The following is a 23144-nucleotide window of genomic DNA, read 5'->3' on the forward strand; positions in this document are numbered from 1 at the left end:
TGCCGCCACACCAGCCTGGCCTCAAGCAAACATGCTTCCCCTGGCCTGTCTGGCTGTCATGACAGCCCCTCGGCTGACGGGCCCAGATGGGGATGAGGACAGGAGTGGGGGTTCCAGAAGGTCTGAGGCATTCCTGAGGAGGCAGACCGCCTCTGCACATTTAGTCTGTGAGAGGCACCTGTTCCCAGCCCCGTTCACAGATGGGGAACGTGAGGCTCAGAGAGGCGCCTTTCCCTGCCCAGGATCACACAGCTGGCTGGGACAGAGCTGAGATAGGTCTCTGTTCTCCTGCCAGAGGCTTTTAGCTAGAAATTTCCCCGTCTTCCTATAATTCCCAAGGAGAGAGGATGACAGAGATGCCCAAGCCTCCACCCAGGACAGATCCTCAGCTGAACTGAATGTCCACTCTCTGGAGGCTGTGGGGCTGGCATGGTGCTCTGGAGAGAGCCTGTCTTTGTAGACAGCTGGAGCCGGGCCCCAATTTGGTTGCTACGTGTCGCTGTGATCCCCTCTAGAATGGGGGATCTGGTCCCCCAGGTGTTTTGAAGATCATACAAGACTTCGACAGAAAGTGCTTGGCCTGGGCACCAGCATGAGCTAATGCCCAGTAGGTACGGTGAGCACCACAAGGTCTGACTGCCTGCTGCGGGGTCTGGGCTCATCCTTAGGCATTTTTGTTCCTGGAACATACATGTGTGCAGAATTCCCGGACTTGAGAAATTATTGTTTTTCGTGATCACCTTGGTGAGCACATATAGAGCACCTACTGTATTCAGTGGGCTGAAGTCACCCAGGCAGCAGCATAGCCAGGATTCAGGGGCAGATCTGATAACCATAACCCACAGGCCTCCCTTATTGGGGACTATCTGGGGTTCCCTTCCTTTGCCACCTTCCTGGTGCCAAAGTCACCAGAACATGCAAACAGAGTGGGTCTTTGGGGTAGAAGTGCCTGGGGTGGGGAGGAGGACAGCCAAGGGCAAGGAGATGCAGCAGCATGCCCGCTGGGTGCCCGGTGCCCCGCAGCGCCAGGTCCCGCAGGGGCTCCCCAGGAAAGCCACCCTGGTTGCTGTGGTCCTGGGCTAGGCCACACCCCCTCCCAGAGGCTCTGAGGACTGCCCACGGGGCGCCTCAGCCTTGCTCAGGACCACACAGCTGGGGTTTGTTTTGGGAGCATTCTATGGGAACACCACTTTAGGACCGTCCTGCAGGTGTCGGGTCTAGCTTGTTTGGTTTGCGGAAAAAGAAGTGAGGCGCCATCCGCGATCTGGAGTCGCCGGGGTGGGACAGAGTCCCCTCCGTGGGGCTTTGCACAAAGGGGGCAGGTGGGCCTCGCTCGTACGGCAGTGCCAGTTGCACAGGACAGAGCACCCAGGTCCTCACACTCAGGACAGGCACAGGGGGGTAGGGGTCCAAGTCAGCAGCTCCGCTGAGACACGGCCAATGACCACCTCGGAGGAGTCGTTTCTGGTTTCCTTCGCTTCTTTCCCGCGCCTCCAAATCAGGGTGAGAACCCCGTTCCTAAAGCTCTGCTACTACGTGCTGGGTCGTGCCAGCATGGCGAGCCTGGGGGTCGGGGCCCAGGAGGAACGGTGGAGTCAGAAGAAGCACCTCAGGGACAGGTCTCTGAAGACACAGTCTGCCAGGCTGGCCTGGAGCCCAGAGAGCAACGCCCGGAGAAGCAGGCGGAGGCGGGGGCGGGAAGGAACTCACGAGTGAGTCGGGGGGACATGTGTGATGCACCCGCAGCAGGCCCTCGTAACTCAGCCTCCCGCCCTGCCCCCCGCTGCTGGGAGTCAGGCCCCTGGGCCACTCGGATGGGGATGCGGGGACCGGACGAGGCCGGGGCACCAGCGGGCGCAGGGAGTCCCGGAGGCAGGGGCCCCGCCACCTGGCAGCCCAGCCCACTCGCCTCGCCCTGCCCGCTGGGCGCCCCGCAGACATCAACGAGTGCCTGGCCAACAACGGGGGCTGCGACCACTTCTGCCGCAACACCGTGGGCAGCTTCGAGTGCGGCTGCCGGAAGGGCTACAAGCTGCTGACCGACGAGCGGACGTGCCAAGGTGAGCCCCACCCCGTGCGCCCCCGGCGGCCTTGCCCGCCCTTCCCGGGCCTGCGCGGGCACCTGTGGGGGTGGGGGGCAAGGGCCGGGGTGTGCCAGCCCCCACTGGCCTTTCCACTTTCTCCTCAAGTCAACCCGCCCCTTTTATGGATGCGAAACTAAGGCCCGGAGGCGCATCAGCGTGTGTGTGCGCTCGCGCGCGCGCGCGCTCATGTGCAGGGAGGGCGGCAGGGGGCAGTGCCACAGTGAGCCGGTGGCAGAGCTCGTCAGCTCCAGCACCCTGTCCTTCCTGGTGGTGCACCCCCACCCCCAACCCCACCCCCAGAGGCTCCGGAGGTGGGCTGCCGCCACCTGGTGGACAGTGTGGCACACTGCAGGCGCTCTCCTGCAGTCCTTAGGGTTCCTGGGCACCTTAGAGGCATGGTGTGAGGTCTGGGCAGAAGCCAGGAGTCATCCAGGATGCAGTGTGAGCCCAGAGGATGGGCAGTGGGAAGTCAGGGAAGGCTTCCTGGGGGAGGGGACACTGGTGAATAAGCATTTTCCCAGAAGGTTGGCAGACCGCACGTGGCTGAGTCGGCATATCTGTGCCGCTCAGGACTGGCCCTCAGGGACAAGGGATGTGCTCTCCCAAGGACACCGAGGAAGGCAAGAGCAGAAGACCGGTGAGGGGGTTCTGGGGCCAGCCTGTCCTGGACTCTTCCTGTGACCCAAGCCTCCTCCCTGACTTCGCCTCTTCCTCCCTAGTGGGTCTCCTGGCTCTGTCCTCCCCTTAGCACATGGGGCCGTTGGGAGCACGTCACGTCTCCAGACTCCTCTGCACTTTGACTTAGTTTCTCCATCTGCCTTGCTAAGTTCTGTGGAGGGCTAAGGGAGGGCCCTTGACTTTATACCCCCAGCTGGCCGGTGGGGCTGGAGGGCCACCGCTGAGGAGGGGCCATGACATTTTTGCTTCTGGGATCCAGCCGGTCTTCTCCACTCCCTGGAGGCCCCGTGCTGCCCTCTGCCGGCCTGTGCTCAGAGTGCCCTTCCTCTACTTGCATTCCTTACTTCCAAGCTAGTCTTATCCGTCAAGGTCTAGTCCAGTGCCACCAGTACCAGGAGATCCTCCCAGATTCTCCTGCTGGGAGGAATCACATCCTCCTTTGAGCACCCCAGTGTGATTCCTTCCTTGTGCTAGAATTATTACCAACACACGTATATCATCAACATGGATAGTCCCATGAGGTAGTATATTCAAAGAATGACCTCCAACAACGGTGCCCATGGTAAGGTGGGTCAGTGGCTGTTTTGCCCTTAGGAGCCCCTATCAGCTGTCCCATGAGAGCCATTTTCCTCAGAATTAATGGCCAGGACAGACTTGTCTTCTATGAGCATGCTGTCCATTTCCTCCTTTCCAGTAACAGCACTCTGTGACCCTTTTTCCTTTTATACCCTAGCTCAGAATCAAATTTCATATACCATCAAGGCTTTTTTGTTATCCCTTATGGGCAGCATATCCCCCCCCCCCCATACCTTTTCTCTTTGAGCTGTTTTCCTTGTTTTCTCAAGAGACCTCTTGGAGTGGCCAGAAAACACACTGTGGTCAGGCTCCCAATGGCCTGGTTTCGTGTCCCAGTTCACTGGTCTCCTCAAGCAAGCCCCTCTCTATTTTCTGCAGATGTAGATTAAATACTCATCCTGATCACAATAGAATGGGAGATATTAAAATGACAAAAATCCATCAGACCTTGTATCCAGAGTATTTCCAGCCTGCCCTCCTCCCGAAGAGATGGGAAATGGCTTCTAACCCAGAAATGTAAGGTTCTTGGAGACAGACTGGAAAATCGGGCCCTGACCGGAAGGCCGACATTCACTTGGCTTGTGCCCCAAGCCGCAGGGCTCAGGGACTGTCTGTGTGCAGCTGTGTGTTGAGAGACTGCGTGAGTGACAGGCCATGCCCACCCCCCGCACCCTGACGCTCCTCCCTGCACTTTGTCTCCTTGTGGCCACGCAGACATTGACGAGTGCTCCTTCGAGCGGACCTGCGACCACATCTGCATCAACTCCCCGGGCAGCTTCCAGTGCCTGTGTCACCGTGGCTACACGCTCTATGGGACGACCCACTGCGGAGGTCTGCAGCCCGCCCGCCAGGGCCACCTCCCCCCTGAGGCACGCGCCTGGCCGCATGGCCACCTCTGCTGCACCCCACACCCTGACCCCGACTTTGACTCCAGAGGGCCTGGAAGGGACTTTAAAGCAAGGCCAGGTTCTGGTGGGCAGAAGGGCTCAGCTGAGAGCAAAGGTGGGAAGATGGGGCTGGGGAGGAGCAAATACCTGCTAGGTGGCAGGCGTCAGGCCAGGCTGTGGGCATAGACCCCCGGAAACGGCAGCTGCAAGGGAACCTCAGTCCAGAACGGGGAATGGCCACTACACAGAGTCCCACAGAAGATTCGTCCCAGTGGGAGAAGGTGACGAAAGAGAAAGGCTGCAAACGGAGACGGGGGGCAGGGAGGGGGCTGGAGTTCCTAAAGGAGGATCTTCTGGATCAAGATGAGGGAGAGGATGCCAGAAAGATCAGCATATGCAAAGGCACTGAGGTAGCACAGAGGGATCCAGAAGCAGCAGGGAGAGCCCCGGGAGGGAAGGAGAATGTGGTGCACAGTGCAGACAGAGGAAGCAGGGCTGTGTGAGGCCTGCAGGTGACTTGGGTTTTCTTCCTAATGCAAAGGAGGGCTTAAGTAGAGGTGTGACGTCAGCATGTTCAGGTCATGAGATCACTTTAACTGCCACATGTTCAGGAGAGTGGAACCCAGAGCACCAGCAGAGAGACCACTCAGGCATGGGAATCAGAGCCCCTGAGCTCGGGCAGGGTGGGAAGTGTGCAGAGAAGGGGAAGTTTCTAGAAGTGTTTAGCTACAGATGATGGGACTTGGAGGTGTGTGGGCCTGGCAGGTGAAAAGTGGGGGAGCCAAGAATGGCCCCGAGGTCCTAGGGTGTCATTTCCTGTGACCACACTCCCTCTGCTGGGCAGCCGTGGAGGTCAGATAGGGTGAGATGTGAAGTGATCGAGCACAGCTGGTGTTCAGGGGAAGGGGCTCCTGGGGTGGGTTCCAGATTCTTCTGGAAGGACCCCAAAACCTGGGCACTGGCTCCGCTGGGCCTGCCGCTCCCACTGCAGGCCGCACAGACGCTGAGAGCCCGGCATCCCAGCATGAGCCTGGGCCAGTCTGTCTCCCCGTTGGAGGGTTGGAGGTGGCTTCTCTCACCCCCCGGGCGCTTTGCACAGAGGGCAACGGCCTGTCCAAAGCCCCAGCAAGAGAAAACTCGAGACTCCTGCCTCGTGAGACCTGCTTGCCACTTGAATTCTGTGCTGCTTTTTGCCCTCCTCCCAGTTCGGGTGCAGCTGCAGGAGTTCTGCAAACCGCTGGGGCATGGGGAGGGGCTGCTGTCTGTGTCCATCAGCCTCGGGGGTGCGCGCTCCTGCGTGTGACACGTGCGGCCGCCTGTCTGCATCTCACGCGTGGCCGGCTGCCCGCAGGGTCAGGGGAGTCTCGGCCCTCTTGTCCTGGGTGGCCCTGCCCTGCCAGCCAGCCTCCCGCCCTGATGCCCTTCCTCCCGCCTGCGCTTCCAGACGTGGACGAGTGCAGCATGAACAACGGGAGCTGCGACCAGGGCTGTGTCAACACCAAGGGCAGCTACGAGTGCGTCTGCCCCCCGGGGAGGCGGCTGCACTGGAACCGGAAGGACTGTGTGGGTGAGTGCCGTGGGGTGGGCCGTCACCGGGACCCCTTAAGACGGGCTGGGTGCTGGCCTCCCCGCTCCCACCAGGTGCCCGGATGGGAAGGGCAGTGACCTCTCAGGGAGGGGTGAGCGTGGGGTGGGCCTCGCAAGGAGAGGCGATCTTGGCAGGGAATCTCTGCTGCTGAGAGGGGGCTAACGGGAAGGGCTTCGGAAGAAGAGGGGACATCGGTGGGAGAGCACTCTGGGTGTCCTCCAGAGACCCAGAAATGGACCTGCAGGGGGAGGGGGACACAGAGCTGAGGATCTGAGGGTCCTCGGAGCTGTGGGCTTAGGAGGAGCTGGAAGCTCAGAGGGCACAGAGGCCTCGGCTCCCCCATCTGCCCCTGGTCCTGCCCTGGAACCTGGGGGAGGAAAGGCGGTGGCTGCTTGGACTGCTGTGGCATCAAGGTCTAGAGCAGAGCCCCTGGATCTCCACAGCCCCACCACCTGCCCAGGCCACCGGCCCCACAAGATCCAGAAGGGGAAGAGGAGGGGAAATCCCAGTGAGCCCAGGGTTCCTGCGTCCTCTGCTGTGGGCTCCGGAGAACTTGGGGCAGCTCCAGGCTAAGTTCCGGACAGCCCCCACATTCCCTGGTTCTACGAACACATGGTCACCCACTGCGTGCCGGGCTGCTGTGGATGCTGGGACCACGGCCCTGAAATGGCTCTTAGATCCTTGCCCCTCCAGGCCCTAACATCCCCGGGGCAGCCGGAGCAGCCTTCGATTTTATTTTTTAAACTTTTTTTTCTCCATGCCCAGCATGGAGCCCAACACAGGGCTCGAACTCACGGCCCTGAGATCCAGACCTGAGCTGAGGTCAGGAGTCAGACATTTAACCGACTGAGCCACCCAGGTACCCCCAAGAGCTGAATCTGACTCAGAATGTGTCTCTCTCTGCTCAGAGCCTTCCGTGACTCCTCTTCATGTGGAAGCAATGCCAGAGTTCTTAGAATGGCCCAACGGCTGCTGGACCCTGGCCTGATGGCCTTCTCCCTCTCCCTCACCTGCCTCCTCCGCCCGCCTCGGGGACCTTGAGGCCGCTGCCCACCCCCAACGAACATGACCACGCCAGTGCTCCCCTCTTGGCCTGGAGGGCTCCTCACCCCTGTCGCTGTCTGCTCTGGGAGGCCTTCCCTGCACCCCGCCCACCACGCCCTGCCTCCTCATATTCTTTTCTCCCACTGTACTTCCCGCCGCTAGACACAGCCTATGCCTGCTCTCTACAGTGGAGCAGAGACTTCGGCAGTCTCGTTCACTGCTGTATCCCCAGCACCTAGGACAGAGCCTGGCAAGTGTAGGCCCCCAGTAAATACTTGTCGAATGAATGAGTGGAAGTATCAAGGAATGGATTCCATCACGTAGCATCTGATATAAAATTTATGCTGAAAGTATTGCTTACTTCAATAAGGACTGCTGGGCTGCTCAGGCAGTCCTGGTCAGCAAAGCCCACCGCTGGTCTCGTCCTGAGTTGCAGGAAGGAGCCTGTCCTTGTGGGGTCCATCCCAGGAGCATGGCTCATGCTGGGTACTAGGGCTGAATGGGTTGACCCGCCTTAGGAGCCTGCACGGAGTGAATCTGCCATCTATTAGCTGACTTTCCGAGCCTGGAAAGTCATGGATGGATTGGCTTTCAGAGGCGTGTCTGCTAATCAATGAGGTTGTGCTGGGTCTCGTGTAGACTTATTACCAAAGCTGTCGGATCGGCAGGCTTTCTCTGGGCATATGGGGAAGGGGCCCTTTCATCCTCAGCACCTTATCGGTCATCCCTCCCATGGTCAGAGCTTCAGGAGCGGCCACTGGGTCTTGTCTGGGTCCTCACACGGCCACCGACCCTGCACCAAGAGTCTGATTGTTGGTCACTGTCAGTCAGTGTGATTTTATCCCGTTTCTTCCAAGTCATCTGCTAGGACCTTGGTGACTACATAGAGCAGTTAACATTCTGGGTACTAGATGTGGGAAGACTGAGACAGACAGTCATGACTTATAGCATTCTTAGAAGGTTCTGGAAGGCCCTCCAGACCCAGGACCCAAGAGATCCCAGGGCTGACCAAGAAAACTGGTTCCACCAACTCCCCAAGTCTGCCATCAGCGTGTAGGTTGCTTTCCCTTGTAACCGCGATGTGGATTGTCTCCCCTCATCTCTGCTGTGAATCCAGGTCCAAAGGGAAGGGCTGGCAGTGACAACCCCCTGATTGGTCAGAAGAAAATCCAAGGTCTCACTGTTCCCCTGAGCGCTTGCCCTAGGAAGTCCTCCTGGTCCGGGATGTCCCTCATCCCACACCATCGGCTGTCTCATAGCACCCACAGCAAGGGGCACCTTCCTGATGATCGCTGGAGCTGCCCCGTTCCTGGGGGTGGGACCAACAGCCTCCACAATCTGCTCATACACGTCCCTTGGAAGGGAATTCTGTCCTCAGATCGTTTGCAAGAAGGCCTCGTTCACTGAGGGATTGGGGAAGCCATGCACCTAGAACAGACTAGTAGCCCCCCAGAACTGTCAGCTGTGGTCCCAGGCGACTTTGACGAGCCAGATCCCCTATAACACATGGGATCTACCCCAGTGGAGCTGTAGGGATTTTGTCTGTGGTGTCGTTGTGAGAACCAGCCCGCCACGCTGCAGGATAGCCGAATGTGCCTCCCCCAGCCCGTGGGCATTGTCCTTCTCCTGTGTTTGTCCACAGCCGATGTCGTCGTTAATAAGCTGTGTGTGACGTACTTTATACCGCTGTTCAATATCCGTTTCCCTAGCAGTGCATGGGAGGACGGATTTAAAGAATTCAGATGGTGATTCTCACTAGCAAGGCCCAGATCCAGGCCAGTTATTGGAGAGGGAAGCATAATGGAGCTGATCAGCAGTGCGTGACCTTAAACACGTGAGGTGGGAGAGCGTGAGCCCAAGAACCAAGAACAGGGGTCTGCCAGGGAGCGCGTGGGAGTCAGTAGTCGCAGACGTCAGGGAGAATTATTCCGTGGCCTTGGCTGAGAGCCGTCCCAGTGTATCCTCTTCTGTCCGTCCTGAGAATCTTGGGAAATGGTTGGTTGGGTGCACGGTCCTCTTCCAGGGTTCTGTCGAGGACAGCAGTCAACGGCCTATAAGTCGTGACTTCCTAGTAAGCTCTGAAAAATCCACTTCTGTGTTCCCAAGGGATATGGGTAGAAAGACAGTGGAACTCTGAGTGATCTATGAGTAGCCTTCCCAGTAAAAGGTGCTGCATGTGACTAAGTAAGTTGAGCCATCCCAGATAAGGGATACAAGACCTCGTAGTAGTTTAGCTCCTATACGCGCAGCATTTTTTCCAAGTGACTGCTTCGATTCACCCAGAAAGTAAATGTGCTATTATGAGTGCACAATTTATCACCCATAAAATCCATCTGGAGGGACACCTGGGTGGTTCAGTGGGTGAAGCCTCTGCCTTCAGCTCAGGTCATGATCTCAGGATCCTGGGATCGAGCCCGCATCGGGCTCTCTGCTCAGCGGGAAATCTGCTTCCCTCTCTCTCTCTCTGCCTGCCTCTCTGTCTATTTGTGATCTCTGCCTGTCAAATAAATAAATAAAATCTTTAAAAAAAAAAAATCCATCTGGAGATACCCAAAGGGTCCCTTAGGGTTTGTTCTGGTCTTTACACGGTACCCAGGGTTCTGCTGACTACAAGCGAGCCTTGAACCGCTCATCTCCTCTGCTGGCCTGGGAGAGTCTCACCCCATCGTCTGACACCAGACGGCTTGTCTCCCACCCCCAGGATGAGTTGTCTAAAGGAAACATTCGCGCACGCCCACGTGAGGTGGTCTGGTGGGTCCAGGGGGCCCGTCCTGGCTTCACTGGGATACCATCCTCAGGGGGCTTGTACCGCGACTGCTCCCCTTGGCTCCTCCTCAGAGTAGGAAGGCAAATGCAGTGGGTCTTCGGCGGAATCCTCACGCCTCTCTGTGCTGTCGGAAGTCCTTGCCTAGGGATCACGGTCAGAGCAGCCCACACAGCGTGATGATCCAGGAAACAGGGCCTCTGACTTCCATCCCTCGTGCTGTGGCCTCTGAGCCGCCGTTATGGGCAGAAACCTCCCATTTCCAGACCACCACTAAGTTGAACGCTACAGTGGTCGGTACACAAAGCTACCCTTGATCTTGAGCAATGGAGCGTGCCCTAGAGATGGTCAGAGGTTCAGCCAGTCAGGGTGGCTTGATTCCAGCTTGGACAGCTCTTGTAAATCCAACCGAGTGTTGTCCTGCCTCCTTTTGTTTTTTGTTTTTAGTAGTGGCTTCACTGAGCTGTAATTCACATGCCCTACACCTACCCCCTCATGTGCAGTTTGGTGGTGTTTCATATAATCCCAGAACTGTGCGACCACAATGAATTTTAGAGCATTTTCGTTACTCCAGGAAGAAACCCTAAGCCCATAGCAGTCACTCCTCATTCTCCCTCTACCCCCACCTTAGGCAACCGTCATCTACCTCGTCTCCGTAGATTTCCCTGTTCTGGACACTTGGCGTAAGTGGACTCATACAACATGGGGCCTTATTATTCCATTTAGTGTTGTATTTTCAAGGGTCCCCCATGTCAGAGTGCATGTCACTGCTTCATTCCTCTTGACAGCCAAATGATAGCCCGCTGTCTGCTTACACCACATCTTGGTTGTCTGCTCATCGGTTGATGGACACGTGGGTTTCCAGCTTGAGGCACATCATGAAGAATGATGCTGTGAACGGTCCCATTAGGTGCCGTTTGCTCGGGTGTGCGCCAGGTGCAGTTGCTGGGTCGTGCACTTATGCTGGGTTTCACTTTTGAGGAACCGTGCGCTTTTCCAAAGAGCCTGTGCCCTTTGATGTCCCGCCAGCCATGTGGGATTTCTCCACGTCCAAGCTCACCCTTGCTGTTTTCTGACTTTCGGATTACGGCCATCGTGGGGGATATGAAATGGGTTCTCACGGTGGTTTGGGTTTGTATTTCCCTGACGGCCAGTGGTGTTGAGTACCTTCCCCTGTGCCTGTAGATCTTCTTTCAGGAAATATCTATTCAGATCTATTGCCTATTTTTTTAATTGTGTTACCTGTTTTTATTATTTAGTTATAAAAGTTCTTAAAGTTCTTCATATGCTCTAGACACAGGTTTTTTACTGGATATATAATTTGCAGGGGATTTTCCCCATTCTATGAGCTGTCCTTTTCATTTTCTTGATGGTGTCTTTTGAAGCCTAAAGGCTTTTAATCCTCATAAAGTCCAATTTACCAATTTTTTTTGTTTGGCTGCTTGTGGTTTGGGTGTCATTTTTAAGAAACAACTGCCTAGGGGCACCTGGATTGCTCAGTGGGTGAAGCCTCTGCCTTCAGCTCAGGTCATGGTCTCAGGGTCCTGGGATCGAGCCCCACATCGGGCTCTCTGCTCAGCAGGGAGCCTGCTTCCCTTCCTCTCTCTCTGCCTGCCTCTCTGCCTACTTGTGATCTCTCTCTGTCAAATAAATAAATAAATTCTTTAAAAAAGAAAAAAGAAAGAAAGAAACCACTGCCTAATCCAGGGTCGCAAAGATTTACAGCTGTTTTCTTCTGAGAACTTTATAAGAGTTTTAGGTCTGATACTTAGGGAGACTTACACTTTAGCTCTTATACTTTTGATCCGTTGCAAATTAATTTGTATATGGTGTGAGACAGGGGTCCACCTTCATTGTTTTGCCCGTGCCATTTGTTGAAAGCACCATTCTTTTTCCCTGTTGAATTATCCTGCCATCCTCTTGAAATCCATCGGCCATAAATATGTGAGTTTATTTCTGGGCTCTCTTTTCCTTTGATCCACTTGTCCTGATGCCCATATCCCCCTGTCTTGATTAACGTAGCTTTACAGTGAGTATTTAAGTCACAAAGCAAGAGCCTTCCAGCGTAGTTTTTTATGCTCAGGATTGATCTGGCTATTTTTGGACTTATCTTGAGTTTCCACATGAATTTATAAGTCTCTTCATTTTTAAGATATGTGCCATCAATCGACAATTGAGTCAGGGCTTGGTGTGGAATGTCCAAAAGATCTGTTTTGGATACGAGCACGTCTGAAGTACAGACACAGAGAGATGAGTTTCTCCATCAGGAAGGGTAGGAGTTGCCCGGCGGTAATGTGAGAAGGATAAAGGAACCAGATACCATAATTAGTTCAATGACAAGCAGAAGAAATGCTGGGTGCTCTCAGTTCACAGTGGGGATCATTCTGCACATGGTACCCTCGGATTAAAGGTGATTCTAGGACAAGATCTGAAGATGCTCCAACTACCCTAGCCAAGGCCTTGCCCTGAGGCAAGGGGGGACAAGCCTTGATCATGGATGTTTGCCATGTTGTTGAGCTTGTATCCTGAGAGCATGACCTAACTTTGGCGTATTCATACCAAAAAAAAAAAAAAGTTATGACAGTCTGGACTCTTCTGGAGCCCTGTTCCATTTGTTCTGCCGATGCTGTGGAAACTTTGCCCCAGGGATCCTGTTTTGAATCATACGTGATATGCATATGAAGACTCCTACCCACTAGAAATTGAATCATGTGTAGGAGAATTTTCGGGGACTTCTAGAAATAATCTCACAGGTCTATTTCAGGTGTATTTATTTGGAGTCGTATTTTAGCTGGTGGGTCCATTTGCAGAGGAAACCGTGCCACACGACATGGGTAGGGGCTTTGATCCACGGAAGAGAGGGCTGTCTTCCCATAACAGCTCCCAAGGAGCAGTTACATGTTGGAACTTGGGGAAGAACCAAGGCTTGTCCAGAGTGTCCCCTGCCTCAGTTGTTTTAGTAAACCAGAGCCAATCAAGGTCATGGTCCCCAGCCTTCTGCCACTCCCTGTCTGCGTTCAGAGCTGCTTCTTCTATCTCCATTCATGTTCTCCCACAACCAGGCATTTTTACTTTAAGGCAAATGATTTTTTTTTCTTATTGTCTGTCAGTTTGCCTTCCCTCTGGCTTGTTAGGTGACTTTAAACTTTTCTCTGGACTTTGGTTTTGGGCGGTGATGAGATCAGTGCGTACACACGGTGGGGTCAGAAATGTCGCCTACATGCAGCTCGCCAGCTGGCCTGCTGCTGTTTCCCAGATGCGTGGGACATCCCGGAACCCCAGGGCCAGAGACAAAGGACATCAGTACTCAGCACAGCGATCAGGGTAGAGAGCACATTTGTGTGGGTCCCCCTGCCCTACCCCCGAGTCCCCTGTGTCCCCTCGATGCCATGCAAGCAGAGAAATTACATCACAGCTGAGGGCCACCCAGCCTGGGAAACTCACCACTTCTATAGTGAACACAGCCAGTGGGCTCTTTCTCTAGGAGGAGATGTTCCTCATCCCTCGAAGCTTTTCAAGGCAAACCCAACTCTGAGAAATGGTCTGGGGCCAGAGCTATCAGTGCTTTGTGTCCTTGGGGGGTCCCAGTGAGAGCCCCCAGCAAGAGCCCCCAGGATGCTCAGGGTTGGGCTGGTTTGGCTCCCCCATGAGTGGCCCCCACTGGCGCCAGAAAGCAGAGCTGCCAGCTCTCACTGTCAATTCCCTTTAGGAATCTGGAGAAAGTTCAGGGAAGGTCCTGGGGGCTTAGGTCTCCCTTGGAAGCTTAGAGATGTTTCTCCTGCTTCTCAACCAGCGGGAACATTGGTTCTTCCCGTGGCCTTTGTGTCTTGCATTATCTGCAGGTGGTTTTACTTGAAACTTCCTGATTCTTTGGGAACAGAGGACTCTCGGCCTTATATCTACTTGGGGGCCAGCTGTTTTATCTGGAGGGCTGCGAATTTGTTTTCGTTTCTAGATTGTTAACTTTCTAAGATTCCTTGAAGATGTCAAGCCACATGTTGAAAATCACCCACATTGACAATTTCCCACTTCATTTTGTTTTTCTGGCTGAGTCCCCTGCTTCAGCCTGCTCCCAAAAGCGACGTGACCATTGACGACAGCCTCCGGGGGATGCTTCCGGCGGCATGCCCTTTGCAGTCAGTTGTCCCTGACCAGCCAGACGGGAGAGAAATCAGTTCTGAGTTCACCGGGGCTATAGACCTGTCAGTCCTCAAAAGAGTCAAAAACACCGGAGAAGGGCGCCTGGGTGGCTCATTCGGTTAAGCGTCTGCCTTCGGCTCAGGTCATGATCCCAGGGTCCTGGGATCGAGCCCCGAGTCGGGCTCAGCGGGGAGTCTGCATCTCCCTCTGCCTGCCAAATAATAAAATATTTTTATAAGTAAGTAAATAAATAAAAAACACCTATGAAACTCTGAAGAACTTAGTTTGGGATCTCTCCGGACACCTAATGGGTGTCAGTGACTGCCCCAAGGAGGGGCTCCCAGTGACCCTCACATACTCAGAGCTTGGTCACTGCCAAGAACCCCATGTCATTTCCACCTGCTCCCTTACCCAGAGGGGCATGGCCCTGCTCTGGAGAATCCAGCCCTGCCCTCTGGCCTGGGCCTGTGGCCCGAGCTTGCTCACAGACAGCCTGGGCTGGTCAGAGGGAGGAGGGAACAAGCCAGCTTTCTGGGCCCAGCATCCCCACACATCCAAGTACACGTGGACCCCTCCATCTCCTAGCCCCTTCCCCCCCCGAATCTGGTCACAAAGTGGGGATGTGGCAGGAGTCCCCCATGGTTCACACTCAGGGGCAGGGCTTCTAGAAGCTTCCACCCTGGCCCCCTCCAGCCCTCTCATGTCTTTCCCCTCCTCAGACACAGGCAAATGCCTTTCTCGTGCCAAAGCCTCCCCCTGGCCCCAGCTGTCCTGCAGCAAGGTGGGCGGTGTGGAGAGCTGCTCCCTTTCCTGCCCAGCCCACTCACTCTTCGTGCCAGGTAACCTGAGGCCGACCCCGGGAAGGGATGAGGGAGTGGGGTGCGGGGGGGAGCCTTCCTTCCCTGGGGTCCACCCCCTGCTCCCTGCCATTCTCCAGGAAGGAGCCCAACCTAGGAACGAGGCCCCCCGGCCCTGATCACTGAGAGACCCTGGCCCACTGTCCGGTTCCCTGTGGACCCGAGCAGTCCTCTCCACAGTGCGGGGGCCTCGTTCCCTCCCACAGTGACCCCTCTGAGGCTTCCAGGATCTGAGGCCTCCATCTCTCCCCCGGCCTCTCTGCAGACTCGGAGAACAGCTACAGCCTGAGCTGCGGCATCCCGGGTCTCCAGGGCAAGACGCCGCCAAAGCACAACGACACCGGCTCCGGCGTGGGGCGCAGCTGCTCAGGTAGCTCCGCTTGTCTGCGCCGCTGGCGCCCACTGCACCCCGGACCTTGCAGCCCACCTCCGAGCGGGATGATGGGGAGGGACACTGCCTAGGGAAGCGTCCGGGGTGCTGGTGAGCTGAGAGCAGGCCCGGGACCCCTGGGCCACACTCCCGGTCTTTGGTGACTCTGACATGCTAGGACTCCTCGGGTCTCCAGCTCCGTTCCAGTGAAGCGAGTCGCCTCCACTGTGACCCTGAGGGCCCAGAAGACCTGTGCCCTTCAGGCCCCAGCAGCCGGGTCCTGGTCCACACAGCGCCAGCTCCCCTGCCTGCGGGCGTGTCTTTGGCAGCTTTGCCTATTCCGGAAGTCGAATTCGATGTCACGGGGGCATCTGTGGGCGTGTAATGGGACGTGACGCTGAGGTCTGCCATGGTCGGGTTCTTTATCTAGGCAGCTGGGGTTTGCTCTTGGAAAGAATCAGCAGTTCGGGGCGTCTGTCCTATTGCAAAGCCCCTTCCCTTCCTTGCTTCCCCCTCTCTTCTGTTCTGCCCCTTTCCTAACAGCAGGAGCCACAGGAACTGTCCAGGGCAGTGGGGGAGGTGTTGGGAGGCCTGCCTTTCCTCCTCCTCAGAAGACCGCCGGCCGGCCGGCCCCCGCTTGAGCGTGGCTTCAGCATCCCTGCCCGCACCTTTTTCAGGCCTGGCAGGGAGAGTAAAGAGGCAGCGGGTTTCCTCCAGCCCCCAGTGACTTGGTCCCACTAGCCGCCCCCTCCTGCTCAGGCACTTCCAACGTCGCCCCCGGCCCTACCCCCTCCCTGCCCACCAGACACCTGGGGGGATTTGGGCTTTCCCCAGGTGCACCTGCCGCCATCAGGCAGAAGGCCCGCTTCAAGATCCGAGACGCCAAGTGCCACCTCCGACCCCACAGCAGGGAGCCGGCAAAGGAGGCCCGGAGGCAGTTGCTGCCGGGTGAGTGGGCTGCCTCGGCGCCAGGCCGCACCAAGGGCGAAGGGGTCCCCGCGCCTGAGAGCTGGGAGCCCAGGGTCCAGCGGGGCTGGGTTCCAAGGATGGGGACCTCGCTTCGTCCCCACAGTCATGGTCCCTAAGCCCCAGGAGCCAGGCCTGGAGCACTGTAGACAGTGGTGGTGTCCCAGGGCCGCGTTTGAGTGGAAAATCTGGGTCCCGCAGCATTCCTGGGGCCCACGGTCCCTATCTCACCCGGGGTTAGTTGAGCTCCCCAGGGCAGTGTTGGTGTGCAGCCCAACTGTCCAGAAGGCCTCCCAGGCCTCACGTGGTAGCACATTCTTGAACGAGGGAGGCCTAGAAGGGCGTTCCAGGCTTTCCAGGGGAAAGCTTGGTGAGAAGAGCCCAGGAGAAGAGCGTCCCAGCTGCTTCCATGCAGATTCCTGAACACCTTAGGATTGATTCCTCCCCAAAGCTAACAGAGTGCAGCCCTCAGGCAGACCCAACCTGCGCCCAGCCCCATGGAGCCGAGCTGCACAGCGTCACTGAGCAAGTATGCACGAGTGCCTCCGTGGGCAGCAGTGTGAGGGGCTCAGATGGCTGGTGCAAGGCCTGGCTCAGCCACCAGCCCCTTGCGAGACCTCGAGCCAGCCTGGCCTCTGGCCTTGGTTTCCCCTCTGCACCGCAGACTGTTAGACAACGCAGAAGCCTCGCTGCTGGTGATCTGTGCACAGGGCTCCAGAGGACCCTGCTTCCTGCCCTGTGCCACCTTTGCCATAGTGGTCCCTTCTTTGTCCAGAAAACTGCCACCTGACCTTTGTGACCCTCAAATGTGACTCCTCTAAGAAGAGGCGCCGTGGCAAAAAATCCCCATCCAAGGAGGTGACCCACATCACAGCGGAGTTCGAGGTGGAGATGAAGACGGAAGAGGCGTCAGGTGCGTGAGGCGCTCGACGGCCTCGGGGAGGGCAGGGGCCGGGAGGGCCAGCAGGGTCTGCCCGGTTTGAAGCTGGTGACAACCTGAGCTGCGGCCACTGGAGGCAGAGGCCAGGAGGCAGGGGAGGGAGGCGCCGGGTCACCCAGGATGGAATAGGAATCCCAGGGCAATGAGAGGGACAGGGCTCAGGGGCCCATGGTGACAGCCACAAGTCCTCTCTCCACCCCGTCACACCCTCACTGGGGCCTGGAAAGGTTCATGCCTATAGAGTTTCTGGAACAACTGAGACAAGGGCCTGTCTTTCCCAGGCTCCAGAAGGGGGCTTGTAATGCTGGCTTGTGTTTCATATCGGTGCATTCCTCTTGGCTGTAAATGAGAGTTGAGTTGTGACAGAGGAATTGAGATCTGTACACGGACCCGTGCTGTGTGTGCTGAGCCCTGGGCACTGCAGAAAGAGGGAACCAGACAAGGGCCCTCGCGCTGGCAGCACTCCCAGCCACAGGGAGGCAGACCGACCCACAAACTACCCAGTGCTAAGGGACACCCTGGGGGCATGAGAGCAAACAGGACATGCAACTGAGCGGTCTCCCCAAGAGAGGGGCCCAGGAAGTCTTCCCAGAAGAGGCACCGTTTGAATCAGGACTTAAAGTTCACCAAGTGGAGGAGGTGGCAGGGAATGGCATTCAGACAGAGGGAATGGAATAGGGAAAGGCATGGAGGTCAGAGGGAATGAGATGTGCCCAGGAGACGGTGAGCCAGACAGAGCGGCTAGAAAGTGGAGTTCGCAGTGGGTGTCAGTGCTGGGGGTGAGGCCTAGCAAGGCGGGCAAGGGCTCCACTACCAGGGGCCTTGGAGTCAAGGCCAGAAAGCTGGGCATTATCCTGGGAGCGGTGAAAGCCTCGAGGGTGTTGGGGGGGCATGGAGGAGCTATGTCCCATGAGCTATGTCCGGGGGAGGTGACGTATTGCCATGGCAGAGCCCCAGTTACTCCTCCGACCTGCGGTGTCCCCTTGAGCAGGTCGCCCCTCCTGGGCCCTCAGTCTCCGCCTCTGTCGGATGGATGCCACAGTGGTGCCTCGGCCCCCAGCTGCTGCGTGAACCGTGCTGGGAGCAGAGGCCTGGCGGCAGGGCGGGGGAAGGTCAGGGAAGAGGCCGCTCCGCGGTTGCGAGTCACTGTCCCTCCTGCCCCTGCAGACACCTGCGAGGCGGACTGCCTGCGGAAGCGAGCCGAGCAGAGCCTGCAGGCCGCCATCAAGACTCTGCGCAAGTCCGTCGGCCGGCAGCACTTCTCCGTCCAGGTCGCAGGCACAGAGTACGCGATGGCCCAGTGGCCGGCCAAGGCCCTGGAGGGCCAGGGGGCGTGCGGCACAGGCCAGGTGTTACAGGACGGGAAATGCGGTGCGTCCCTGCCCGTGGCCACTGGGATGCCCACTCGGCAAGCCTTCTCTGCCCTTCCTCCCACGGGGGGCCCGGGGCGACAGACACACTGGGAGGGGACAGCGAGACAAAAGCTTGCCAGACCGAAGCAGTCCCATGCTCATCATGACGCTGTCCTTGGAAGAGCGCTTGCCCGGTGCCGTGCCTGGGCAAGGCTCTTGCTGGGCTAACGCTGGCATGCAAAATCCTCGCCATGGTGCTGAGGCCGGGCAGGACACGGAGAGCGTGGGCCAGCTCCGCAGCAGCAGGGGAGCAGAAGGGGCGCGGGGGCCAGTCTCTGTGGCTAGAGAGGGCTTCCCAGCAGAGGCAGCATGCAAGCTGAGGGCAGAGGCTGAGGGCCCCCGGGGTAAGCACAGGCTGCCAGGAAGCAGATGAGGCCGGGCCCACGGCAGGAGCTCAGGCGGGGCACCCAGCCTGTGTCCAGGCCCGGGAGGCCGGGGACTGTTGAGCGGATGGGTCGAGAGATAGCCGCGGTGGCTGCCTACAGGAGAATGGACGGAGCCCTTGCTCTGCTGGGGTTCACGTGTACCAGGGAAGGAAGGCAGCCAGCAGGCAGGCATACCCACACCCACACGCACAGCCACCTCAGGGCCTTACCGCAGGGCCACGGTGCTTCTCTGGTGCAGTGGAAGCCACGGGAAGCTTCCAAGCAGAGGAACATTATCGCTCTCTCATCAGGGGAAGCTTCCACGAGCAAAGACCAGGGAAGGGAGTTGGTAGAGCCTTGAACGGGGAGTGGGGGCTCGCAGCAGGACAAGAAGGAACAAGACAGAGAGAGCACTTTGGAGGGGTGGCTGGGAGGAAGGAGGCTTCGAGGGCAGCCCCCAAGGGCCACGGGGCAGAAGCGACATCATGCTCTGATCTGGGGAACCTGGGGAAGGCGCGGCTGGAGGAGACAGAGAGTCTGTGCTCACTAGCTCACACCCGTGAGTCATCCCTGTGAAGACGTTGAATGGTTAGGATGGCTGGAGCCACAAACCTGGGGCACAAAGCATAGGCTGGGCCAGGAGATTAATCGGGGAGCTGCTGGAGAAGAGGTGGGATTTAGGGGTGTGGAGGAAAGGAGGGGCTCCGGCTGAAGCAGTGGAGAGAGCGTGGCAGGAGGGCAGGGCCTTTGTGATGTCATTTTTTTTTTTTAAGATTTTATCTTTTTATTTATTTGCAAGAGAGAATGCACACCAGGGAAAGGGGCAGAGGGAGAGGGAGCAGCAGACCCCCTGCTGAGCAGGGAGCCCCAAGTGGAGCTCCATCCCAGGAGAGATCAGACCAGAGCCAAAGGCGGATGTGCAACCAACTGAGCCACCCAGGCGCTCTGTTCTGATATTTTTATTTATTTATTTGACAGAGACAGAGTGACAGAGTGACAGAGTGGGAGCGGGAGAAGCAGGCTTCCCACCAAGCAGGGAGCCTGATGCGGGGCTCGATCCCAGGACCCCAGGATCATGACCCGAGCTGAAGGCAGATGCCTAATGGCTGAGGCACCCAGGCACCCCCTTCTTCTGTTTTTTTTTTTATTTTTAAATCATTTCAAACATTCGGAAATACTGCCAGGCAGAACAAGAAACGTCCATGGTTTCTTCGTCCGGGTTCCCCTGTGTGCTGCCCCAAGCGCGTCCAGCCCACACAGCCCATTCCAGCGTCCCTGTCCCGCACGTTCAGTGTCCTGTCTCTCCAGATTCCTTCAGTGTGGAGCAGTCCTTGGCTCTTTCCCTGCCTCTCCTGTCCTCCCGCCCTAGGATGACCCTCATGAGGCTGCATCCCCCATTTCCATGACCCGCTGGGAGGGAAAACCCCACTCGATGCCTGCTCTTCAGCGCCCCCGTCAGGAGGCGCGGGGTACTGACCCAGGCCCCCACAGGTCCTTCCCCCTCCCTTTTCCTTTTGCCATTGAGGCCGATTTGCTGGGGGTGGAATTCTGAGTCTATGCAAAAAACTGCTCCGCGTCGTCAGACATCCTCGGCCCAGCCGCAGCCATCGCAGTCAGTGACCGCTCCCGCCAAAGCAGCCACATCTCCACTGGTTGCCTGACGGTGTCCTCTATTCCAGCTGGCCCTTGTCCGGGTGCATTAGCGTTCTGTAAGGAGGAGCTTCCCCTCCCCCTCACCCACGGATGTATCTGAGCACCTACATGTCAGTGTGTGTGTATCAGTGTGGGCTCCGCGACTCCTCTCTTCTTTACGGGGCTGTAATCCAAGCCTAGCGTTACTTAGTTCAGGGCTCAGATCATTCCCCGTGTAGCCAGTCAGGCCGGTTCCCCGCCTCCGTCACTTGCTGAGGGTTCTAAGGCACCAAACCCCTACTTCCCCTGCCCCAGCCTTCGCAGTCCGTCAGGGACTCCGGGACCCCTAGAGGAGGAAAACATGCGGAAGCCAGCGCTGGGGTCCTCACTGCTAACACGGCCCCTCTGGGATCCCTGAGCCAAAGGGACGAGGGATGTGCCCTATCCGGGAGGACAAAGCCTGGGTTTGAGGTACCAGGAGACAAAGCGCCCGGCCACTGCTCCCCGCCTCTGCCCCCCGGCAATCTCTCCACTTTGCCTCCGCAGTGGCCTGCGCACCTGGCACCTACTTCAGCGGAGAGCCCGGCCAGTGTGTGCCATGTGCACCGGGGTCCTACCAGGATGGGGACGGCCAACTCAGCTGCACGCCATGCCCCAGCAGCGATGGGCTCGGCCTGGCTGGTGCCCGCAACGTATCCGAGTGTGGAGGCGAGTGCGGGTCCCCCCTGGAGGGAGGAGGGGCTGGGGGTTGCGGTAGGGGGATCCGGCGACAACTTCTGTCTCTACTGAGCTCCTCAAAGCCAAAGCCCAATCCCTAGTGATATTCCATAAAGCTCTCAGCCATGTGCAGAGCCTGGCGTGACTTCCAGGCTGCCACACTCACAGTGGCCACTGGGGCCGCGAAGCATCTGTGCGCCAGCAGGCCCCAGGCTGGGCCTAGTGCACTGGAGAACAGCAGCACGTAGTTTGGAAAGGACGTTACGGTTAATAAACTCCTGGTCATTTATGGGCCCGCATATCGTCTGTAACGAGGCACGTGGTGCGATGCGGTTGACCAGACGTGTTACGTGGTGTGGAGCCCGCATCATCCTCGGTGCTCTCCACCTGAAGAACTTTACGGTTCGCCCTGTAGATGGTTTGGGAAGCCCTTTGGCCGTTTACCCAGCACAGCTTGGTTTGCAAAGAGCTTTTCCATTTACAGCCTCACTTAACCACATCTGCGGTATGGGCTCACACCCCCACCCAACAGCCGCCCTTCCCCGGCCGTCGTGGGGACCACCCAAGACAATGGACGGGGAATAGTGTGCCTGTGAGGGTGGGTGGGTGGGACAGTAGGGACCACCAGCCAGCTTTCTCCAGGGTACAGAAAGGATTAGAGTCCAGCCCCGAGTCCCTACAGGCTAGCTGGCTGTGCCCTCCGAGACTGTGGTCTCTGCCCTTAGCAGGGCCGGTGACTGAGAGCAGAGAGCGGCCACTGGTAGGAGCAGAGAATTCAGGGTCTGGGTCAAGAGGGTCTCCAGCCCACCCCTTACTCAATGCCAAAGCACCCTCTGCATCCCAACTTAATGCTGGGTGTTGTCCCCTCTCTGTCCCAGCCATGCCATCAGGGACCTCCCAGACCCCCCCTACACTTCCTTGCCTGGCCCAGCCCTGTAGACTGGAGCGCGGTTCCTCACGTGGAGGGAACAGTGTGGCCTGCCCCCCGGAGAGCAGCTCCTCTGATCTCTCCCCTGTACATGTGGGGTCCGCACGTCCCAGCTAAGCCACAAAGCCACCTGTTCTTGCTAGTGGGAGAGGTGAAGCCAGGCCTGGCCGAGGCTGCACAGTGCCTGAAACACGGGCAGCATCCGGACCGGGTGGGGGACCGCCCAGCTCTTTCCCCCAAGTCACCCCGCCCCCGGCACCACCCCTAGCCATGGTCCCCTTCCCCAGGGCCGGTGAGGGTTGAGAGCAGGGTCTGGACCGAGGCGCCCGGACCTCCCGCCAGCCTGAGCCATGACCCCTGACTTCCAGGCCAGTGCTCCCCAGGCTGCTTCTCCCCGGATGGCTTCCGACCCTGCCAGCCCTGCCCGGTGGGCACGTACCAGCCTGAGCCTGGGCGCACGGGCTGCTTCCCCTGCGGAGGGGGGCTGCTCACCAAGCACGAGGGCACGGTCTCCTTCCAAGACTGCGAGGCCAAAGGTGAGTCGCCGGAGCTGTGCAGGGACGTTTTCCCTCAGCACCGCTCACCTCCCACGTGGCCGATGTCCAAGGGCTGAGGGGTGGCCCGGAGCTGCCGGCAGTAGACATGGGACCCGCACCATGCCACACCTGGGACAGGGGCAGCGGGGACCACACAAGCCCACCGAGGGTCTCCGATGGGGGAGCCAGGCAGACACAGTGGTTGCACATGAGAACTTTGAACCTGACTCGCAGGAAAGGCTCTTGGTGCGGGGGGGCAGTTTGGGGGATGAAGAAATGCAGGGGCCGTGGGACAAGGCCGGACCATCTCACCTTACCTGGACACCCTCCCTTTAGGCCCGTGGGGGCCCTGCTGTCCAGCCACACGTTCCCCTCCACGGTCACCAAATCCCCCTGATGGCACTGCCTCCCCTTCCACACGCTCCCGCCCTGCCAAGGGCCTTTGGGACAATGCTTCCCACCGCTGACCCTGGTATTCTTGGGGACAGACAGACAGAACCCTCCCTTCTAGAAGAGAAAACTCCACCTCTCCTCCAGTTCCTGCCAGGATTTCTGCTCCTTGCTGTGAAACTTGTAGAAGGAGCGTGTGGTCTACACCTCCTCTCTCCCCTGGTCAGACTCTCACCCCACCGCGCCCGGTCATTGCCCCCATCGAGGCTG

General features: G+C 57.9%; 1 protein-coding gene across 2 annotated transcripts in view; it reads left to right on the forward strand.

Moving 5' to 3' along the window:
• SCUBE1 (signal peptide, CUB domain and EGF like domain containing 1) overlaps positions 1-23144 on the forward strand; it is a 131722-nt gene that overhangs the window by 102291 nt on the left and 6287 nt on the right. For both annotated transcript variants that reach the window (XM_082739858.1, XM_082739859.1), the window contains 10 exons: positions 1938-2060; positions 4053-4169; positions 5670-5792; positions 14481-14600; positions 14884-14988; positions 15823-15936; positions 16730-16867; positions 18062-18265; positions 20850-21011; positions 22317-22484. In XM_082739858.1, the coding sequence (XP_082595984.1) occupies positions 1938-2060; positions 4053-4169; positions 5670-5792; positions 14481-14600; positions 14884-14988; positions 15823-15936; positions 16730-16867; positions 18062-18265; positions 20850-21011; positions 22317-22484 (1374 nt within the window). The remainder of the gene's footprint in view (positions 1-1937; positions 2061-4052; positions 4170-5669; positions 5793-14480; positions 14601-14883; positions 14989-15822; positions 15937-16729; positions 16868-18061; positions 18266-20849; positions 21012-22316; positions 22485-23144) is intronic.

The sequence above is a fragment of the Mustela nivalis genome (assembly GCF_964662115.1).
Source record: "Mustela nivalis genome assembly, chromosome: 7".
NCBI classification, from domain to species: Eukaryota; Metazoa; Chordata; class Mammalia; order Carnivora; family Mustelidae; genus Mustela; species Mustela nivalis.